Here is a 22460-nt window from a genome sequence, read left to right on the forward strand (position 1 = left end):
CTCCATCTGCATGACATGCAAATGACTCCCAAGTGGGACAGGCCCTTAACCTTTGGGGAAACTTCCAAAAACAACAAAAAACAATAAGGTTAAAAAATATATTTGCTCTTAATTTCAATCAAATATCTTCAAAGTTAAAACACACAACATCCTTTTTCTTCAACAACTTTTATCCAATAAAAATTGGTCATTTAAATACAAATATTAGATCCCTTTAAACCTGTACATTAAACAACCATTGAGGAAATTGCACAAAAAGCTTACATTTGAACAATTATGGAAAGTTCACAAAATATTATCTCTATGATTTATGACAGGAAAACAATACTGTTGATTCTAACCCAACTTGAAAACGACTAAAACATCGCCATAAAACAAAATCTACATTCTACATTCAAGAATCGGAATAGTCTTTCAACATTCCAGAAATTAAAAATCATCAAAACTGCAACTATTTGTTATATGTTCATCAGTTCATATATGGAGCAGAATTAGGCCATTTGGCCCATCAGGTCTACTCCGCCATTCAATCATGGCTGATCTATCTTTCCCTCCTAACCCCATTCTCCTGCCTTCCCCCCATAACACCGGATGGCCGTTTGAATCAAAAATCTATTTATCTCTGCCTTAAAAATACCCATTGGTGGCCTCTACAGCCTTCTGTGGCAAAGAATTCCACAGATTCAACGCCCTCTGAGGAAAGATATGGTTGTTCTCAAGTACCAACTATGATTTCCACTTGCAAATCTTCTTCAACCATATTATGCAGGTGTGATTTTAATTCCATAAACTAATTAGACAATGAAAAGACCTTCCATTCCCTGCCTCATTTTCCATGACCTTCCGTTAGCACCAGGCGGTCATTACTGTGTGGGAAGGAACTGCAGATGCTGGCTTAAACCAAAAATAGACACAAAATGCTGCAGTAACTCAGCGCGACAGGCAGCATCCCTGGAGAGAAGAAATGGGCGACGCTTCGGGTCGGCTCTGAAGAAGGGTCTCGACCCGAAACGTCGCCGATTCCTTTTTCTCCAGAGACGCTGCCTGACCCGCTGAGTTACTCCAGCATTTTGTGTCGAGGCCATTATTACAGTTTTATATCCCTCGTTCTCCCTCCTACGGGTTGGTACAACATCTATGCTGCTGTTAAAATTCGCAGCGAAGGTTGAAAACTTACCTGAGTTGCCACAAACGTCAGTGACTTCCCTTGCCTCTTTGTTCTTGAATGCCTCGTGTTTGTATACAATATGAGGCTTATTGTGCTCTTCGTCAAATTCTTCGCCATTTGGCAAGACAAGAGGCTCGACGAAGTACTCCCCATCGTGTGACTTGAAGGTGCCAAGCTAGAAAGAAACATAGTCAAGAAAATATTTACTAGCGCTGGGAAATCGACTGTTGCAGCGAGTCTAAGTTACAGAGAAAGGTTGAACAAGTTAGGGCTTTATTCTTTGGAGCGCAGAAGGTTAAGGGGGGACTTGATAGAGGTTTTTAAAATGATGAGAGGGATAGACAGAGTTGACGTGGAAAAGCTTTTCCCACTGAGAGTAGGGAAGATTCAAACAAGGGGACATGACTTGAGAATTAAGGGACTGAAGTTTAGGGGTAACATGAGGGGGAACTTCTTTACTCAGAGAGTGGTGGCTGTGTGGAATGAGCTTCCAGTGAAGGTGGTGGAGGCAGGTTCGTTTTTATCATTTAAAAATAAATTGGATAGTTATATGGATGGGAAGGGAATGGAGGGTTATGGTCTGAGCGCAGGTATATGGGACTAGGGGAGATTATGTGTTCGGCACGGACTAGAAGGGTCGAGATGGCCTGTTTCCGTGCTGTAATTGTTATATGGTTATTATATGGTTAATGTATGCAGTTCAACGAGGATGAGAATGCTATACCATGAATTAATCTCCTGGAGAAAAAAAAATTAAGCTGCAAGCCTTCAGGACAAGAGGGCCACTTTCTGTTAAACCCAAGTGTTTCATTAGTTTCCAGGCTCTGGATCAGAGGCCCGACATGGTCGGTAAAGTCACAGGGAGGTCATAGATTTTCTAAAATAATGTTTGACAGAAACAGAGTGCAAATTGGACGTGTCAGAGAGTCGTAGAGTCACACAGGCCGAAGTGGAAACTGAGCCCTTCGGACCAACTGGCCCATGCCGACCAACATGTCCCATCCTCACTGGTCCCACCTGCCTGCATTTGGCCCAGATCCCTCTAAACCTGTCCTATCCATGTGACTGCGATAGTAACTACCTTCTCCGGCAGCTCATTCCATACACCTGTAGGAATATAATATTGTTAAACGGGTTAAGAGGGCAGCGAAGGTTTACGAGGATGTTACCAGGACTTAGTTTAGAGATACAGCGCGGAAACAGGCCCTTCGGCCCACCGGGTCCGCGCCGACCAGCGATCCCCGCACATTAACTATCCAACACCCACTAGGGACAATTGTTACATCTACCGGGCCAATTAGCCCACAGGCCTGTACGTCTTTGGAATGTGGGAGGAAAGCGAAGATCTCGGAGAAAACCCACGCAGGTCACGGAGGGGAAGGTTCAAACTCCGCCACAGACAGCTCCCATAGTCAGGATCGAACCCGCGTCTCCGGCGCTGCATTCGCTGTAAGGCGGCAACTCTACCGCTGCACCACCGTGCCGCCCACGCGGTTGATACCCTAGCAAAGTGACTTAATATATGCACTTTTAACTACAATTGGATGTGACACAACCACTGCCCCCACAGTACATTCAGTTTGTCAGGTGTTGTGTCCAGATCACTCAAGCATAGTTGGTGAAAACAAACACCTCGGCCTCTCCATTTCTCTGGTTGATCACGTTTTAAACCACTTTAACATGCAGTCCCTTCATACACATTGTGTCTAACACTTTGCTCGGCTCACTGCCGATCACACATGGTCACAGCACAGAAGGTCATTTCTCCATTGAATCTGCCCTGGCTCCATTTTTAAGTGTACTCCAACTATTCGAAGTGTATTCTATCGCCAGCCGTCTTGACGATGTATTGCCGCTGGATCCAGATAGGCCGGGACGAGAGAGCGAGGCTGATGATGTGTGCAACTCTCCCTGACTTTAATCCAAGTCAACGAGCAAGTCATGACTTCAGGGCCCACGCCGCCCAACTGAGTGAAGCAGGATCACCATGGGAGCGTGTGCCGTTGGGAGGAAGTCCCAGCACCCAGCCAGCTGTGCCCCGTGTGCGGGCGAGCCTTTCCGGGCCCGGATCGGTCTCACCGTTCACCTCCGGACCCACAAACAAAAACACACTGAAGTCATGGTCTTCTTCGACTATGAAGGACAAACAACACCAACAACACGAGTCCCACATGTAACAGGGAGGTCGAGTAACCTCCGAGTGCATCAAGACATGCAGGTTGAAACAAAATTGTTTAGTTTAGTTTAGAGATACAGTGCGGACACAGGCCCTTTGGCCCACCGAGCCCGCGATGACCAGCGATATCCCGCACACCAACACTATCCTACACAAAGTCGCATACACACACTAGGGACACTTTTGTGTTGCACTTACACCAAGCCAATTAACCTACAAACCTGTACGTCTTTGGAGCGTGCGTGGAAACCAGAGATCTTGGACAAAACCCACCCAGGTCACGGGGAGAACGTACAAACTCTGTACAGACAGCACCCGTGGTCAGGATCAAACCTGGGTCTCTGACGCTGGAAGGCAGCAACTCTACCGCTGCTCCACCATGTTGCTCTATTTGTGTTTATTTATTTACGAATATTTATCTAAGTTTTGTAAGGGCGGCACAGTGGGGCAGCTGGTGGAGTTGCTGCCTCACAGCGCCCAATACCCGGGTTCAATCCTGACCTCGGGTGCTGTCTGTGTGGAGTTTGCATGTTCTCCCTGTGACCGCGTGGGTTTCCTCCGGGTGCTCAGGTTTCCTCCCAAATCCCAAAGACGTGCGGGTTTGTAGGTTAATTCGCCTTTGTAAATTGCTCCTAGTATGCAGGCAGCGGATGAGAAAGTGGGATAAGATAGAACTAGTGTGAGTGGGTGATCGATGGTCGTCGTGGGGTGATGGGCTTGTTTGCATGCTGTATTTTTTCTATTAATCAATGAATGAATGAAAGAATCAATCAATCAATCAATATTTGGAGGGTCCCGACCCGAAACGTCATCCATTCTTGTACTCCAGGGATGCTGTCAGACCCACTGAGTTACTCCAGCACTTTGTGTCCATCTTTGGATCAAAGGTGTGATGTAGTGTGCAAACAAGTGTTTCTGCTGGAACTCAAACTGTTCCTTGGTGTCTCGGTCATTGGAATTTAGCGTTGCAAGATAGCCCCCAAGTGTGCAGGGAGTGGATGAGAACGGGGGATAATATAGAACTAGTCTGATTGATGGTCAGTATGGACTCAGTGGGCCGAAGGGCCTGTTTCCGCACTGTATCTCTAAAGTCTAAAGTGAAGTCTAAAACGCAATCTAACTATCCAATCTCCAATCAACTATCCAATCAAACTAATGGGCCTGTCCCAAATTAGGCTATTTTTAGGCGACTGTCATAGTCGCAGCAGGTCGCCAAAGAAACAGCGACTGGACCCCCCCTTCGACATAAAATTTGAAATAGAATTATTACTTTAACAACTAAAAAAAAATCGAAGTCAGCACCGGCGTCAACCTACGTTAACCTGGCGACAACCTACGACAACATCTACATCAGGAGAAGTCAAGCTATGCTCATTGGCATCAAACCCACTGTCTCCGAAAATGTTTCAACATGTTGAAAATCCAGTGGCGACCAGAAAGACTCTTTGGGCGACTGAGGGGACAACTCACGACCATACAGGCAACACCCCAGCGACAGCCTAATCGCCTGTAGTCGCCTAAAAAAATAGCCTACGTGGGGCAGGCCCCTTAAGCAATCTCCCCTCAACCACTGCCATTCCAGAGAAAACAATCCAAGTCTGTCCAACCTTTACTTAGAAACATAGAAAATAGGTGCAGGAGTAGGCCGTTCGGCCCTTCGAGCCTGCACCGCCATTCAATATGATCATGGCTGATCATCCAACTCAGTATCCTGTACCTTCTTTCTCTCCATACCCCCTGATCCCTTTAGCCACAAGGGCCACATCTAACTCCCTCTTAAATATAGCCAATGAACTGTAGCCTCAACTATCTTCTGTGGCAGAGAGTTCCAGAGATTCACCACTCAAATATCTAATATCCTCTAACCCAGGCATTATTCTGGTCTACCTCTTCTGCATGTTCTACACACAATACTCTAAATGCAACTGAACCAAAGTCCGACATAGTTCTACATAGTCCAAAAGGAAACTATTGTATTATTGCCATTACATCACAGTCAGACGTGATTATTTGTGAACACTGTTTAACTCAGCTTTTGGCTTGACGTGCATGCAATTTAGATCTATCTTTGTCATCCTTGCAGCCTCTTCCAGTCTGCGTTCATCTGCATCATCAGTACCCCACAATCCAACTCCCACCTGTGCTTTAAAGAAGAGGGTGCTCACGCCGTGACTGTTCCTCCACCGAATGATCCTCGTCTTACAAACGGAGAAGGTTATAAAGCAGGAGCCTCCTCCATTATTCAATAAGACTTATTCAATGGACACTTAGCCTGAACTCCACGTTCCATCCTGTTCCCCACTCACCCTGGTTCCCCAAAGAACCAAAATTTGGTTCCGGTTCACTTTCAATGATTCAACATCCAAAGCACTTGGAGTACAGAACTTCAAAGAGTCATTATCAACCAAAGATTCCAAATTCCTATCATCCCCATCTTCAATGTAGCTTAGTTTAGAGATACAGCATGGAAACAAGCCCTTTTGCTGACCAAGTCCAGGCCAACTAGGTTGTCCACTAGTTTTGTCCTACAAAATAGGGACAATTAGCTTATGAAACTGCACTTCTTTGGAGTGTGGTTGGAAACCAGAGCACCTGGGGAAAAATGCACTCGGTCACAGGGAGAAGGTACAAACTCCATACAGGCAGCACCCATAATCTGTATCGAACCCGGTATCTGGTGCTGTGAGGCAGCAACTCTACCGCTGCACCACTGTGCCACCCATTGGGGTCTCATTATTTAACAATTTCTAAATTCTCCCACGAGGGGAAACAAACTCTGAGAATCTATCGGCATAAGCTACCTACGAATTTTAAACGTTTCAAAAAGGTGACTTTTCATTTTTCATTTCTGCATTCATTCATTTTTCTAAACTCAAATGAATACAGGCCAAACATGTTCAAGGAAAGACATTTTTGCTATTGAGGGAGTGTAGCGTAGGTTTACAAGGTTAATTCCCAGGATGGCGAGACTATCAGTTGAGAGAATGGAGCAGCTGGGCTTGTACACTCTGGAGTTTAGAAGGATGAGAGGGGATCTCATTGAAACATATAAGATCGTTAAGGGTTTGGACACGCTAGAGGAAACATGTTCCCGTTATTGGGGGAGTCCAGAACCAGGGGCCACAGTTTAGGAATAAGTAGTAATTAGGAATTAGTAAGCCATTTAGAACGGAGATGAGCAAACACTTTTTTTCACAGAGAGTTGTGAGTCTGTGGAATTCTCTGCCTCAGAGGGTGGTGGAGGCAGGTTCTCTGGATGCTTTCAAGGGAGACCTAGATAAGGCTCTAAAAATAGCGGAGTTAACAGGAATGGGGTACTGATTGGGGATGATCAGCCATGATCACAATGAATGGCGGTGCTGGCTCGAAGGGCCGAATAGCCTACTCCTGCACCTATTGTCTATTGTCTATTGTCTATTGTTAACCACTTCATACTACCAATCAACCTTTGTAAATATACTCTGGTTTCAAAGCTGCCTCTCCTCGACCAAAGTGCGTTTTCACACTTCTGTACCTCATGCCTGACGGGAGAGGGGACAAGTGGGAGTGACCAGGGGTGAGACTTGTCCTTGATTATGCTGGCAGATTGTGAATCCTAAGCAGCAGCAGAAATGTATTCCATCACAACTTAGATCCTCAAAGCATGGCAAACTCTCTATGATTACAATCGGTCCAGGAGACCAACGCTGGTACAGCGCAGAGTGCCAAAGAGAATGCGGGGAGCGGAACTGAGTGGAACTAAAGATTAGGTGACCACCTGGTGCAGGTGAAGCATGTGTGCTGAACACCAACATCAGCTTACAGTAGTTAGAACCCAGCAATGCAACAATCAATCAATTTGATTGATCAATCAATCCATCCAACAATCAATTTAGTGGGCAGTAGATTTGCTGCCTCACAGCGCCAGAGACCCAGGTTCGATCCTGACCATGGGCGCTGTCTATACGGGATTTGTACGTTCTCCTGGTGGGTTTTCTCCGGGTGCTCCGGTTTCCTCCCACACTCCAAAAACGTGCAGGTTTGTAGGTTAAATGGCTTTGGGTAAAATTGTAAATTGTCCCTAATGTGTGTAGGATAGTGTGAGTGTGCGGGGATCGCTGGTCAGCACGGACTTGGTGGGCCGAAGGGCCTGTTTCCCGGCTGTATCTCTAAACTAAACAACAAAAAACCAATCGATCATATTAAAACGGTGCTACCCTCCCATGTGTAAATGTAATGAAGGCAGACATTTGAATACCAAATGGGAGAAGGTTTAATGATGAATGATCCCAACAAATCCACAATCAATCAGATGTAAAGTCTGCAACCTTGCCATGTGCTGGTGAGGTGATGGACAATTGAACAGTAAATGGGACAAGGATGAATGATGGATGATCTGTCTTTGTTTCCTCGTGAGATCCCCAGCTACATGAACCAGTCTTCAATCAAGTTGCTTGCATCCATGTGCTCTGCAGCTGTGAGCAAAGTCCAGGCGCAGCGGCAGAGCTGCTGCTCCAGAGATCTGGGTTCGATCCTGACTACGGGTGCTGACTGTACGGAGTTTGTACCTTCTCTCCGTGACCTGCGTGGGTTTTCTCCGGTTGCTCCGGTTTCCTCCCACATTGCAAAGACGTATCTACAGGTTTGTAGGTTAATTGGCTTTGGTAAAGATTGTAAATTGTCCCTAGTGGGATAGTCCTAGTGTGCAGGGATTGCTGGTCAGTGCAGACCTGGTGGACAGGAGACCTGATTCTGTGCTGTGCCTCCCAACTACAAGTAAGACCATGGGATTAAACAACATCCAGGCTCTGGTGCAGAAGATGGGTGTTTAAGGTTTATTATTGGTCCATGTACTAGGTACAGTGGAAAGCTTTGATTTGCACGCTATCCAGGCACTGGCCCATCATATCCTCATCCAAAGAGCGCTCCTGAGCTACTTTTTTTAGTTTACTTTAGAGACACAGCGCGGAAACAGGCCCTTCACCGGGTCCGCTCCGACCAGCGATCCCCGCACATTAACACTATCCTACACACACCAGGGACAATTTTTACATTTGCCAAGTCAATTAACCTACAAACCTGTACGTCTTTGGAGTGTGGGAGGAAACCGAAGTTCTCGGAGAAAACCCACGCAGGTCACGGGGAGAACGTACACGCTCCGTACAGGCGTCACCCGCAGTCAGGATCGAACCCGGGTCTCCGGCGCTGCATTCGCTGTAAGGCAGCAACTCTACCGCTGCGCCACCGTGCCGTCTCGCTACCTCATTGGAGACCCTCGGACTATCTTCAATCGGACTTAATCTTCCACGAAACATTATCCCCTTTATCCTGTATCCTGTGGACGGCTCGATTGTAATCACGTATTGTCTTTCCGCAAACTGGACAGCACGCAACAAAAGCTGTTCACTGTAACTGGGTACACGTGACAATAAACTAAACCACAGTATCTAAATAGATCATACGTACATACATAGATACAGTCTGTTCAAACACACGTTCAACACTTGGAGCAAAGGGGATGATGCAGATACAGAATATAGTTCTCATCAATGTAGGGCATCAGTTCCATAGAGAACATTTGATGTCCTTGTTGTTCCAGTACAGCTACATTACCATCAATCATTTGAATATGTGAATAAATGCGCTGCATGTAGTTTAAGAATAAGGGGTAAGCCATTTAGAACGGAGACGAGGAAACACTTTTTCTCACAGAGAGTGGCGAGTCTGTGGAATTCTCTGCCCCAGAGGGCGATGGAGGCCGGTTCTCTGGATGCTTTCAAGAGAGAGCTAGATAGGGCTCTTAAAGATAGCGGAGTCAGGGGACATGGGGAGAAGGCAGGAACGGGGTACTGATTGGGGATGATCAGCCACGATCACATTGAATGGCGGTGCTGGCTCGAAGGGCCGAGTGGCCTACTCCTGCGCCTACTGTCTATTGTCTAATTCAACTGCACGGTGGCGCAGCAGTAGAGTTGCTGCCTCACGGCGCCAGAGACCCAGGTTCTATCCCGACTACGGATGCTGCGTGTACGGAGATTGTCCGTTCTCCCCCGTGATCTGCGTGGGTTTTCACCGGGAGCTCCGGCTTCCCCCCGCACTCCAAAGATGTACGGGTTTGCAGGTTAATTGGCTGGGGTAAAATTGCGAGACTGGCCCTGGTGTGTGGGCTAGAGTTCGTGCGCGGGGATCGCTGGTCGGCGCGGACACGGTGGGGCCGAAGGGCCCGTCTCTGCGCTGGATCTCTAAACTAAACTCATTACTATCCCATCAGTTCACTCTCACTCATCAACAACAAAGCCATGGGAGATGTGGTCAACAGTGCTGGCAGGCAACACTCAAGCCAGCAGTAACCCACACACCAAAGAACAGTTTGTGTCCCACCAACAACATTTGGTCCCATTACAATTAAAACACAAAGTACATGTGCTATAACACCAGGATAAGTGTTGAACTAAGAAAACCAAGCCCAAAGCCAAAGCCAAATCTAACTGAATATACCAACTTATGCTTAGGATGACAACTAATGGGCCTGTCCCACTTAGGCAATTTTTTGGGCAACTATAGGCGACTGCCGCAAGATTTTCAACATGTTAAAAATTGTTTGGCGACTGTGGCGACAATTTTTGCTGTCGTAGGTTGTCGCCAGGTGTCGTAGGTGAATTCCATTAAAACTAGTCCCTGGCAGTTGCCTAAAGAGTCGCCTAAGTGGGACAGGCCCATCACTCCATATGCAATAAACAGCTTCCTACATGTTAACAAGCTCATTTAAAATAAACAACTGATGGTGTAGATGCCAATATGTCATTGGGGTTATCAAGTGGGCACTTCCCTTCACTGGTGTTTCATTGAGGTGGGCCCACCACCACATAATCGCAGGTGGCCCATCAATACCTGCTGTCACCACCAATGCACAAAAACATAGACAATAGGTGCGGGAGGAGGCCATTCGGCCCTTCGAGCCAGCACCACCATTCAATATGATCATGGCTGATCATCCAAAATCAGTACCCCGTTCCTGCTTTCTCCCTTCATCCCTTGATTCCATTAGCCCGAAGATCTACACTCTCTCTTGAATACATCAAGAGATGCATGCTACCAGTATCTACTGCCGCCAATTAACTAATTCTAACAAATGCTAGACACCTGCATCCTATCTTCCCCTTATCCTAGGCAATCATTAAACTCGTAACACCACAAATATCGACCTTGTCTAAAACTTGGATACACTTACACAGACCACACTTGCAAAGAAATACACTACCGCATGTTATACATTTTCACACTATATTCACAGTTTTGATCCGAACATTGATTGAAAGACAGAGCATGGAAACAGGCTCTTCGGCCCATCGAGTCCACACCATCGCCAGCAAAGTCCGATCAAGGATAGTCTCACAAGGGCCTGTCCCACTTGCCGATTTTTTCGGCGACTGCCGGCATCATTGACTGAAAGGTTTGTGGCGTGATGACGTATTAACGGGCGGTGTTTTTTCAAGTGTCGCAACATTTTTTTTGTCACCGATGGATTTTGAAATGCTCAAAATCTTTTTGCGACCCTGATATGAAGCCGTCAGTCGCCGAAAAACAATTGGGATAGGCCCTTCAGGATCACCAATGAGGTAGATTGTAGTTCAGCACTGCTCTCTGGTTGTGGTAGGATGATTCAGTTGCCCGATAACAGCTGGGAAGAAACTGGTCCGAGAACACTGATGCAATTATTAAGAAAGCACATCAGCGCCTCTACTTCCTGAGAAGATTACGGAGAGTCGGTTTGTCAAGGAGGACTCTCTCGAACTTCTACAGGTGCACAGTAGAGAGCATGCTGACCGGTTGCATCGAGGCTTGGTTCGGCAACTTGAGTGCCCTGGACCGGAAAAGACTACAAAAAGTAGTAAACACTGCCCAGTCCATCATCGGCTCTGACCTTCCTTCCATCAAGGGGATCTATCGCAGTCGCTGCCTCAAAAAGGCTGGCAGCATCATCAAGGACCCACACCATCCTGGCCACTCACTCATCTCCCTCTTACCTTCAGGTAGAAGGTACAGAAGCCTGAAGACTGCAACAAACAGGTTCAGGAATAGCTGCTTCCCACAGCCATCAGGCTATTAAACTCGGCTCGGACAAAACTCTGAACATTAATAGCCCGTAATCTGTTTATTTGCACTTTAGCAGTTTATTTATTCATGTGTGTATATATTTATATAATGATATATAGACACACTGATCTGTTCTGTATTTATTTATGCCTACTATATACTGTTGTGCTGAAGCAAAGCAAGAATTTCATTGTCCTATCTGAGACACATGATAATAAACTCTCCTGAATCTTGAATCTTGAATCCCTGAATCTGGTGGTGGGCAAGCATCCATTGTCCACTCCAATCTGGGCCAATCTCACAATCATTTGGGTTCCAGGTCAGACACATCCTCCATTTGGAAAGGAGATTAAAGAGTCATTGGATGCTCCTAAGTTATTTAAATCAACGTTGTAAATAAATAAATAAACAACAGACCAAAAAACTGGGGTCATTCATCTAACTTTTGCATGCCACCACATATATAAAGTCATAGAGTGATGCAGCGTGGAAACAGGCCCTTCAGCCCAACTTGCCCAGAGGGGCCAACATGTCCCACCTGCAAGTAGACACAAATAGGTGAAGTAACTCAGAGGGTCAGACAGCATCTCTGGAGGAAAAGGTTGGGACTCTTCTTCAGATTCGTTCTTCAGAAGAAGGGTCTGAGGAAGGGTCTCGACCCGAAACATCACCCATTCCTAATCTCCAGAGATGCTGTCTGACCCGCTGAGTTACTCCAGCATTTTGTGTTTATCTTTAGTTTAAACCAGCATCTGCAATTCCTTCCTACACATTAGCCCCACAAACCTGCCTTTAGCCCATAGCCCTCAAACCTGTCCTATCTATGTGCTTGCCTAAATGTTTCTTAAACGTTACGTACCTGCCTCAACTTCTTCCTACTTCTTAAGGGGTTGGACAGGCTAGATGCAGGAAGATTGTTCCCGATGTTAGGGAAGTCCAGGACAAGGGGTCACAGCTTAATGATAAGGGGGAAATCCTTTAAAACCGAGATGAGAAGAACTTTTTTCACACAGAGAGTGGTGAATCAGATTCAGATTCAGATTCAATTTTAATTGTCATTGTCAGTGTACAGTACAGAGACAACGAAATGCATTTAGCATCTCCTTTGAAGAGCGACATAGCAAACGATTTTGAATAAAAAAAAAAAATAATAAGTGTCCGGGGGTGGGGGTGATTGGCAGTCACCGAGGTACGTTGTTTAGTAGAGTGACAGCAGCCGGAAAGAAGCTGTTCCTCGACCTGCTGGTTCGGCAACGGAGAGACCTGTAGCGCCTCCCGGATGGTAGGAGGGTAAACAGTCCATGGTTGGGGTGAGAGCAGTCCTTGGCGATGCTGAGCGCCCTCCGCAGACAGCGCTTGCTTTGGACAGACTCAATGGAGGGGAGCGTGGAACCGGTGATGCGTTGGGCAATTTTCACCACCCTCTGTAATGCCTTCCGGTCGGAGACAGAGCAGTTGCCATACCATACTGTGATGCAGCTGGTAAGGATGCTCTCGATGGTGCAGCGGTAGAAGTTCACCAGGATCTGAGGAGACAGATGGACCTTCTTCAGTCTTCTCAGGAAGAAGAGACGCTGATGAGCCTTCTTGATCAGAGTAGAGGTATTGTGGGTCCAAGAGAGGTCATCGGAGATGTTGACTCCCAGGAACCTGAAGCTAGAAACACGTTCCACCTCCGTCCCGTTAATGTGGATGGGGGTGTGTGCGTGCCGCCTCTGGACTTCCTGAAGTCTACAATGAGCTCCTTGGTCTTCTTGGAGTTAAGGGCCAGGTTGTTGTCAGCGCACCATGCTGCTAAGTGCTGGACCTCCTCCCTGTAGGCCAGCTCATCGTTGTTGCTGATGAGGCCAATCACCGTTGTATCATCTGCATACTTGATGATGGTGTTAGTACCATGTACAGGTGTGCAGTCATAGGTGAAGAGGGAGTAGAGGAGGGGGCTCAGCACACAGCCCTGAGGAACGCCGGTGTTCAGGGTGAGGGTTGAAGAGGTGTGCTTGTCTAACCTCACAGACTGGGGTCTGTTGGTTAGAAAGTCCAGTATCCAGTTGCAGAGGGAGGGGTCGATGCCCAGGTTACCGAGTTTGGTGATCAGTTTTGATGGAATAATGGTGTTGAATGCTGAGCTGTAATCGATGAACAGCATTCTTACATAAGTGTCTCTGTTGTCAAGGTGGGAGAGGGCGGAGTGAAGTGCCGTTGAGATGGCATCCTCCGTACTCCTGTTCTTGCGGTAGGCAAACTGATAGGGATCCAGTGTGGGGGGTAGGCAGCTTTTGAGGTGTGCCAGGACCAGCCTCTCGAAGCACTTGGTGATGATGGGGGTAAGTGCAACTGGGCGGAAGTCGTTGAGGCTTGCCGCAGTGGAGTGTTTTGGCACTGGCACGATGGAAGTGGCTTTAAGGCAAGTGGGGACAAACTGCTTGGGCAAGTGACAGGTTGAAGATGTCAGTCCAGACGTCTGTCAGCTGTGCAGCACAGGCACTGAGCACGCGCCCGGGGATGCCGTCAGGGCCAGCAGCCTTACGTGCATTAGAATCTCTGGAACTCTCTGCCATAGAGGGTAGTTGAGGCCAGTTCATTGGCTATATTTAAGAGGGAGTTAGATGTGGCCCTTGTGGCTAAGGGGATCAGGGGGTATGGAGAGAAGGCAGGTACGGGATACTGAGTTGGATGATCAGCCATGATCATATTGAATGGCGGTGCAGGCTCGATGGGCCGAATGGCCTACTCCTGCACCTAATTTCTATGTTTCTATGTTTCCTCTAGGGCCGCACAGCAGTAGAGTTGCTGCCTTACAACGCCAGAGACCCTTCTTCAGACTGGAGTTCGATCCTGACTACAGGTGCTGTCTGCACGGAGTTTGTACGTTCTCCCTGTGGGATTTCTCCGTCACCTCCCACACTCCAAGGATGTGCAGGTTTGTAGGTTAGGCTTTGGTAAAAATTGTAAATTGTCCCTAGTGTGTAGGATAGTGTTAATTTACAGGGATCATTGGTCGGCACAGACTCAGTGGGCTGACGGTCATAAGGTCATAAGGAATAGGAGCAGAATTAGGCCATTCGGCCCATCACGTCTACTGCGCCATTCAATCATGGTTTGATCTATCTCTCCTAACCCCATTCTCCTGCCTTCTCCCCATAACCTCTGACACCCGCACTAATCAAGAATCCATCTATCTTTGCCTTAAATATATCCACTGACTTGGCCTCCACAGTCTTCTGTGGCAAAGAATTCCACAGATTCACCTCCCTCTGACTACAAATAATTTTGCTTCATCTCCTCCCTAAAAGAACAGAGAGTGGTGAGTCTGTGGAATTCTCTGCCCCAAGTGGAGGCCGGTTCTCTGGATACTTTCAAGAAAGAGCTAGATAGGGCTCTTAAAGATAGCGGAGTCAGGGGATATGGGGAGAAGGCAGGAACGGGGTACTGATTGGAGATGATCAGCCATGATCACATTGAATGGCGGTGCTGGCTTGAAGGGCCGAATGGCCTACTGCTGCGCCTATTGTCTATAATGTTGTTTAACTCTGAGGACCTGTTTCCACGCTGTATCTCGGGGAGGGGGGGGTGGGGTGTGGGGGGAGCGGGGGAGTTGAGAAGACTTCAGGTTTCGTTCTCATTAGGTCTTGCTCCCCAGATGCTGCCTGACCCGCAGAGTTCCTCCAGCACTCCGAATTTTCCTACGGATACCAACATCCGCAGTTCCTCATCCCTCCTCTCTCTCTCCTGTTAAGGTGGACCAAGGACTCCGACAACTTCTCGTTTTTTTACTCCTTGGAGCGCAGCGAACTGTTGCATTCTTCACGGCAGCAAGGACAAAGGACAAGACAAGGGTTGTTTTGTGTCCGTGGTTCAATTGAGAAATTGCCGGTGGACACAAAAGAAAACAGGTTTTGCGGATTTACGATTTGCTGCCTTAAGGAAGGCAGCCAGAGGAAGAAGATTGCTACTCCGCCCCACTGCAGGCAAAACAATTGTCACGCTGATAAACAACCATATGCTCCTGGTTCAGGTATAGTTACAATACACCCTGGCCCCGCACAGGATTTAAACTCCAGTGTGCAGGAAGGAACTGTGCGGATGTTGGTTTAAACCGAAGATAGACACAAAAATGCTGGAGTAACTCAGCGGGACAGGCAGCATCTCCGGAGAGAAGGAATGGGTGACGTTTCTGGTCGAGACCCGTCTTCAGACTGATAAGGGGTTTGTAAACTGCGTCATGTTCAATAATTGATTGGGAAACACCATTTGCAAACAGAATGGTTTATGGACCTGTCCAACTTAGGCGATTTTTTTCGACGACTGTCATAGTCGTAGCAGGTCGCTGAAAAACTGGTGACTGGACACCCTCCCCCCCCCCACGACAATGTTTACGACTATGTCTACAATAACCTATCACCTAGTCAGCGTCAAGCTACGGCAAGCTTCCGACAACCGGCGACCATTAGGACGTCCATCTACGACCACACCTATGACAACCTACATCCACCTGCGTGCGACTAGCTACGGCAAGGTAAAACAATTCAGTCGCCAGTACCCGATGCCGGTTGACGTAGGTAGTCGCCAGTTGGTACCACGGGCGCCGATAAAGTTATGAACATTTCAAAATCCAACGCCGACCAGAAAAAAGGTATGACTCTTTGGGCGACTGAGGTCATCCAGAGACGCCCCAGCGACCATGTGGCGATAGCCTAGCCACCTGTAGTCGCCGAAAAAATCACCTAAGTGGGACAGGCCCATGATCTTACAGTCATGTCTCACCCATTGGCCTTGACCAGTTGACAAGGCAGGTAGACAAGGGGTCCTGCAGCAAATGTTGAAGGAATGAAAGATTGGGTCGACTGGGCTTACAGTCACTGGAATTTAGAAGGATGAGAGGGCATCTTATTGAAATAAAATTCTTAAGGGATTGGACAGGCTTGATGCAGGAAAAACGTTCCCTAAGTTGGGAGAGTCCAGAACTAGGGGGCCACAGTTTAAGAATAAGGGGTAGGCCATTTAGGACTGAGATGAGGAAAAACTTTTTCACCCAGAAAGTTGTGAATCTGTGGAATTCTCTGCCACAGAAGGCAGTGGAGGCCGATTCACTGGATGTTTTCAAGAGAGAGTTAGATATAGGTCTTAGGGCTAATGGAATCAAGGGATATGGGGAGAAAGCTGGAACAGGGTAGTGATTCTGGATGATCAGCCATGATCATATTGAATGGCGGTGCTGGCTCGAAGGGCCGAATGGCCTACTCCTGTACCTATTTTCTGTGTTTCTATGTTTAACTGTTCACGATTTATAACATGTCATCTGATCAGTAAAGTCAAGCAACATTTTGATGAGGTTACTACTGGGTTGAGATCTTGGTAGAAAGCTTAATGCTTTCTCCAAAGGACACAAAGTGGTGGAGTAACTCAGCGGGTCAGGCAGCATCCCTGGAGATATCAGGTCTAAAGAATGGTCCCGCCTTGAAACGCCACCTATCCATGCTCTCCAGCCATGATCATATTGAATGGCGGTGCAGGCTCGAAGGGCCAAATGGCCTACTCCTGCACCTAATTTCTATGTTTCTATGAGATGCTGCCTGGCCCGCTAAGTTACCACTAAGTTTCCCAGCGGGTCAGGCAGCATCTCTGAAGAGCATGGACAGGTCATGTTTCGGGTCGAGACCTTTCTTCAGACCAGAGATCTCTGGGGATAGACCACAAAATGCTGGAGTAACTCCGCGGGACAGGCAGCATCTCTGGAGAGAAGGAATAGCTGACGTTTCGGGTTCAGACTCTGCCTGTCCCGCTGAGCTACTCCAGCATTTTTTGTGTCTATCATCTGCAGTTCCTTGTTGCCGCACCTTTGTGACATTTTTTTCCCGGCGAGTTCCCAAGCCTGGTCCTCGGGCGACCTGCTGGAAGCGAGATCCCCCACATGGGAAGCGGTGGGGTTGGGTTAGCGTCGGTTGCCGTGCAGAAGCAGGGAGCTTCCAGACCGGGGCAGTGTGTGCGCTGCAGTGCCGTGTCTGTGCCTTTACAACCGCGCCGCGCCAGTAGCTGACATGCTGAGCTGGCCCGTTGCAATCTAGATCTGCCCATCTCAATATCCTCTTGATATTCACCCATTGAGGGAAGATGGCAGGTTACCACGAGAGAGAGAGGGAGAAGGGACACTGTCTTGTACAAATGGTTACACGTTTCAAAAGCTGGTCAAATGTAACCCAGCTACTCCCCTCCCTGTGTCACGACATATCTACCGTATATAAACTGTCATTGAGCGGGCAAACAGGCCCTTCAGCCCATCTCCTCCATGCCCCATCTATGCTAGCCCAATTTACACGCGATTGGCCCATATTCCTCTAAACCTTTGCTATCCATGTATAAGGTCATAAGGTCATTAGTGAAGGGGCAGAATTAGGCCATTCGGCCCATCAGGTCTACTCCGCCATTCTATCTCTCCCTCCTAACCCCATTCCCCTGCCTTCTCCCCCATAACCTCTGACACCCGTGCTAACCTGGAATCTGTCTATCTCTGCCATAAAAATATCCACTGACATGGCCTCCACAGCCTTCTGTGGCAAAGAATCCCACAGATGCACCGCCCTCTGACTAAAGATATTTCTCTTCATCTCCTTCCTAAAAGGTCTACTGATCAGGAATCTCTCTATCTCTGCCTTAAATAGATTCAACTGACTTGGCCTCCACAGCCTAAACCTGTGGCTAACAATTCCACAGATTCACCGCCCAAGTCCAAGTGTCTTTAAAGCCTCTTATTTAAAGACTTTGAATTGGAAACTTTTTTTTGTGCCACTCATGTAACTTTGATCAACACACCAACAACATAAGGTTCTGGTAGAATAATCGTGCACAGTGTGGAAAACTCGAGGGCGGAATTTCAGCATGGCAAGGGTTAAAATAAAAATTACTTACGAGTCCGGAACAGAGGCTAATCACAGCTGTGTGCTTGGATTCCTGGTTGACGTGCCCAGTGTAGAAACAATGTTTGGTGTCAGTAGAGTCTCCCTGGCTAAAGTTGGTCGCGTTAGCTTGTGCCCCGAGGTGTATAACGGTAAAGACCGGCGCGATGAACTCGGAGTCGGCGGTTAAATTGAGGTGAAAGAATTGGCCGAATGCTCTGATTCTGTAGTTGGTGGCGAAGGCCCACGGGTCGGCGTCTGCACTCCTCTTTCTCCGCCTGTAATGCATCGTGGAGGGGAAGGCTTGCCCGCAGTCGGTGACCCGCGTCGGAGTCACGATCTCATGGACCGTCAGCTGTTCTCGCAGCTTGGCTGAAACGAGACAAAAAAAGTTCTTGATTTTTAAGTTTTATTAAAGTAAAAAAAAGACACACACAACACACACACAGCACAGTACTCACACATACACGCAGTACTCACACATATACACAGTACTCACACATATACACACACAGTATATATACACACACACAGTACACACATCACACATACACGCAGTACTCACACATATACACAGTACTCACACATATACACACAGTATATATATACACACACCCACAGTACACACACAGTGCACAGTACACACACACATACACACACCCACACACACACACACACCCTCACACACACACACACAGTACTCACACATATACACACAGTATATATATACACACACACACACAGTACACACACAGTACACAGTACACACACAGTACACAGCACACACACACACACACACCCTCACACACACACACAGTACATCACCGCCAACCAATGTGTCTGATCCCAGAATAAATTCGTTTTATTCCTTGCCCTTATTGAACAAAAATAAAAATCTACATTAAATTAAAGATCACTATTTTTTTTTTGCTGTTGTGGTCGCAACGGGCGGCAGATAGTACAGTCAAGCGTCATTACCTTGTCTTTCATACATTTGTGGTGTTCCTTCTAAACTGCAGACGGAAAGTAACGTTATCACTACCCAAGACACAAGATGCATGATTACCGAGTTTGAACTGCAAGCCGCACACACGCAAGTCAAGTAGTGTATCTGGACACTCGGAGCCTTAATTCAATGCATCCCCCGATTGCACAGTGCAGGGGAAGTTGGTGCTTGGCGTACGTTGCATCCGAGATTGTTTTGAGTAAGGCAACATAATGTTTAGAGGAGGTACATGGATGGGGTGGTGGTGGTGGGGAGGGGTGGGGGGGGTGGGGAGGGGGAGAGATTTGGAGGGGCAGTGCTGGGCTAGTTTCTTACATTACTCCCTAGTTAGTGCTGGTGACGATACTCGAGGAGCTTGCTGATCTCTTTAGGAAAGGGGTGGGTGGTGGAGGGAGGGAGGGAGGGGAGGGGAGGTGGGTGGTGACGGGTCGACTGGCTCTTAGAGCCATTGACGTCTCCCAGAGACCGCCTCCCAAACCTTAATCGGGGCCAATTGCGTGCAGAACTGCGACTGCGGGCGGAGCGCCGTTTTGGTGGTTTTAACGAACCATTATTTTGCCAAGTTGCAAGCTGCCAGAAGTTTTTTTTCCCTCTCTTCTCCCGAACGCAGCGTGCACGTCCCGGAGCCATCACAGTGGTGGAGATTTGGGCAATCTATTTAAAACAGAGGTGACATTTGATCTCAATCCATGCACGACCCACCTAAACAAAGTCAGCCTTAGGGTATTGTTTATACTCTCGACAATAATAAACCTAAAATCTTGCCTATGTCTCTGAATTCACCCCTATCCCAGCACTGGATTAGGGATTAAAATCAACTCTTAGCATTTAAGAAGTTTCAAAAAAAAAAAAAAAATCAAAATCTTAAATTTTGCAAATGGAAGTTGAGACTTCTTTACAGTGTAATAAAATAAAATAAAATGCGGTTGGACTGACGATAGACACAGAGTGCCGGAGTAACTCAACGGGACAAGCAGCATCAGCTTTGGACATTGCTCACGGGGTTACGGGGAGAAGGCAGGAGAATGGGGTTGAGAGGGAGAGATAGATCAGCCACGATTGAATGGTGGAATAGACTTGATGGGTTGAATGGCCTCATTCTACTTCCTACGAACTTATGACCCGCTGAGCTACTCCAGCAATTTGTGTCTATATTCCTTTACAATAATGCCCTTGGGTTGAACTCATGGAGAAATAGAGTGATACAGTGTGGAAACAGGCCCTTCGGCCCAACTTGCCCATACCGGCCAACATGCCCCAGCTACACTAGTTCCACCTGCCCGCGTTTGGCCCAAATCCCTCCAAACCTGTCCTATCCATGTACCTGTCTAACTGTTTCAAGACTTCAAGAGAGTTTATTGTCATGTGTCCCTGATAGGACAATGAGATTCTTGCTTTGGTTCAGCACAACAGAACATAGTAGGTTACACAAAAAAGCTGGAGAAACTCAGCGGGTGCAGCAGCATCTATGGAGCGAAGGAAATAGGCAACGTTTCGGGCCGAAACCCTTCTTCAGACTGATCGGGGGCGGGGGTGGGTGGGGACAAGAAAGGGAAAAGGAGGAGTAGCCCGAAGGCTGGGGGATGGGAGGAGACAGCAGGGGGGCTGAGGAAGGGGAGGAGACAGCAAGGACTAACAAAATTGGGAGAATTCGATGTTCATGCCCCCGGGGTGCAGACTCCCCAAACGGAATATGAGGTGCTGTTCCTCCAATTTCCGGTGCTGCTCGCTGTGGCCATGGAGGAGACCCAGGACAGAGAGGTCAGAGACGGAGTGGGAGGGGGAGTTGAAGTGCTGAGCCACCGGGAGGTCAGCTTGGTTATTGCGGACCGAGCGGAGGTGTTCGGCGAAACGATCGCCCAACCTCCGCTTGGTCCGCATAGTAGGCATGAATACAGAACAGATCAGTGTGTCCATATACCATTATATAAATATATACACACATGAATAAATAAACTGATAAGGTGCAAATGAACAGATAATGGGCTATTAATGTTCAGAGTTTTGTCCGAGCCGAGTTTAATAGCCTGATGGCTGTGGGGAAGCAGCTATTCCTGAACCTGGTCGTTGCAGTCTTCAGGCTCCTGTACCTTCTACCTGAAGGTAGCAGGGAGATGAGTGTGTGGCCAGGATGGTGTGGGTCTTTGATGATGCTGCCAGCCCTTTTGAGGCAGTGACTGCGATAGATCCCCTCGATGGTAGGAAGGTCAGAGCCGATGATGGACTGGGCAGTGTTTACTACTTTTTGTAGTCTTTTCCGCTCCTGGACGCTCAAGTTGTGCTTAAACGTTGGGGTAGTCCCTGCCTCAAGTACCTCCTCTGGCAGCTCGTTCCATAGACCCACCACCCTTTGTGTGGAAAAAGTTACCCCTCAGATCCCTCTTCAATCTTTTCCCCTTCACCTTGAACCTCTAAGCGAAAACTGTAAACTAAGAGAAAATCAGAACCAATCGATGACAAATCCAACTCCTAAATGAAAAGACGCGGGGAAAGTATTTCCTAGTCCGTTATATTCACATTTTTGACTTGGATTTCCAATGCAGGATATGCTGATAGGTTCAGTGCAGCAATGTTAGGACACAAGGGCACCCTGTAATTTGCCAGTTCCCAGTCTAATAACCACTTCCTCCCTGTACACTTGCAATCTCCAGCCCAGAGTCTCTAGCGACCACAGCCAGCAGGCTGCCCTACCAGCCTGACGCGAGGAGTGGGTGGCGATCGCAGGAACTACTGCAGAATGTCCCCCCTCAATTATACACAGAGCTGGTTTACATCATCCTTGCGCCAGAAATAGCCTCTTCTAAGAAACAAAAAAGGGACGCTCGTGGGTTTGCACATTGTTTGGGGGTGGGAGATTGCAACCTTCACCTGGTCCGCCCTGTTTCAACTAATGCAATCAACCTGGCGTGCACAAACAAAAGATCAAATAGAACAAGTTGACCTACAACTTTAGGCTGTGCACGCCACATGCAAGAAGAAGCTCATTGTTTAAATCTTGGTTTGGTTACCCAAGTTAATGTCGGAGATTTATTACGCAACTGAAGAAGGGTCTCCACCTGAAATGTCACCTATCCATGTTCTCCAGAAACGCTGCCTGGCCCACCAAGCTACTCCAGCACTTTGCATCCTTTTGTGTAAACC

At 47.6% G+C, this 22460-nt stretch overlaps 1 protein-coding gene across 1 annotated transcript in view; it reads right to left on the reverse strand.

The window, feature by feature from the left end:
• LOC129704497 (A disintegrin and metalloproteinase with thrombospondin motifs 9-like) overlaps positions 1-19536 on the reverse strand; it is a 180426-nt gene extending 160890 nt beyond the window's left edge. The window contains exons 1-3 of the mRNA XM_055647616.1: positions 19292-19536; positions 18327-18685; positions 1178-1343 (exon numbers count right to left, since the gene is read on the reverse strand). Of these exons, the coding sequence (XP_055503591.1) occupies positions 1178-1343; positions 18327-18685; positions 19292-19373 (607 nt within the window). The 5' untranslated portion in view covers positions 19374-19536. The remainder of the gene's footprint in view (positions 1-1177; positions 1344-18326; positions 18686-19291) is intronic.
• Between the last annotated feature and the right edge of the window lie 2924 nt (positions 19537-22460).

This window comes from Leucoraja erinacea, chromosome 16, assembly GCF_028641065.1.
Source record: "Leucoraja erinacea ecotype New England chromosome 16, Leri_hhj_1, whole genome shotgun sequence".
NCBI classification, from domain to species: Eukaryota; Metazoa; Chordata; class Chondrichthyes; order Rajiformes; family Rajidae; genus Leucoraja; species Leucoraja erinaceus.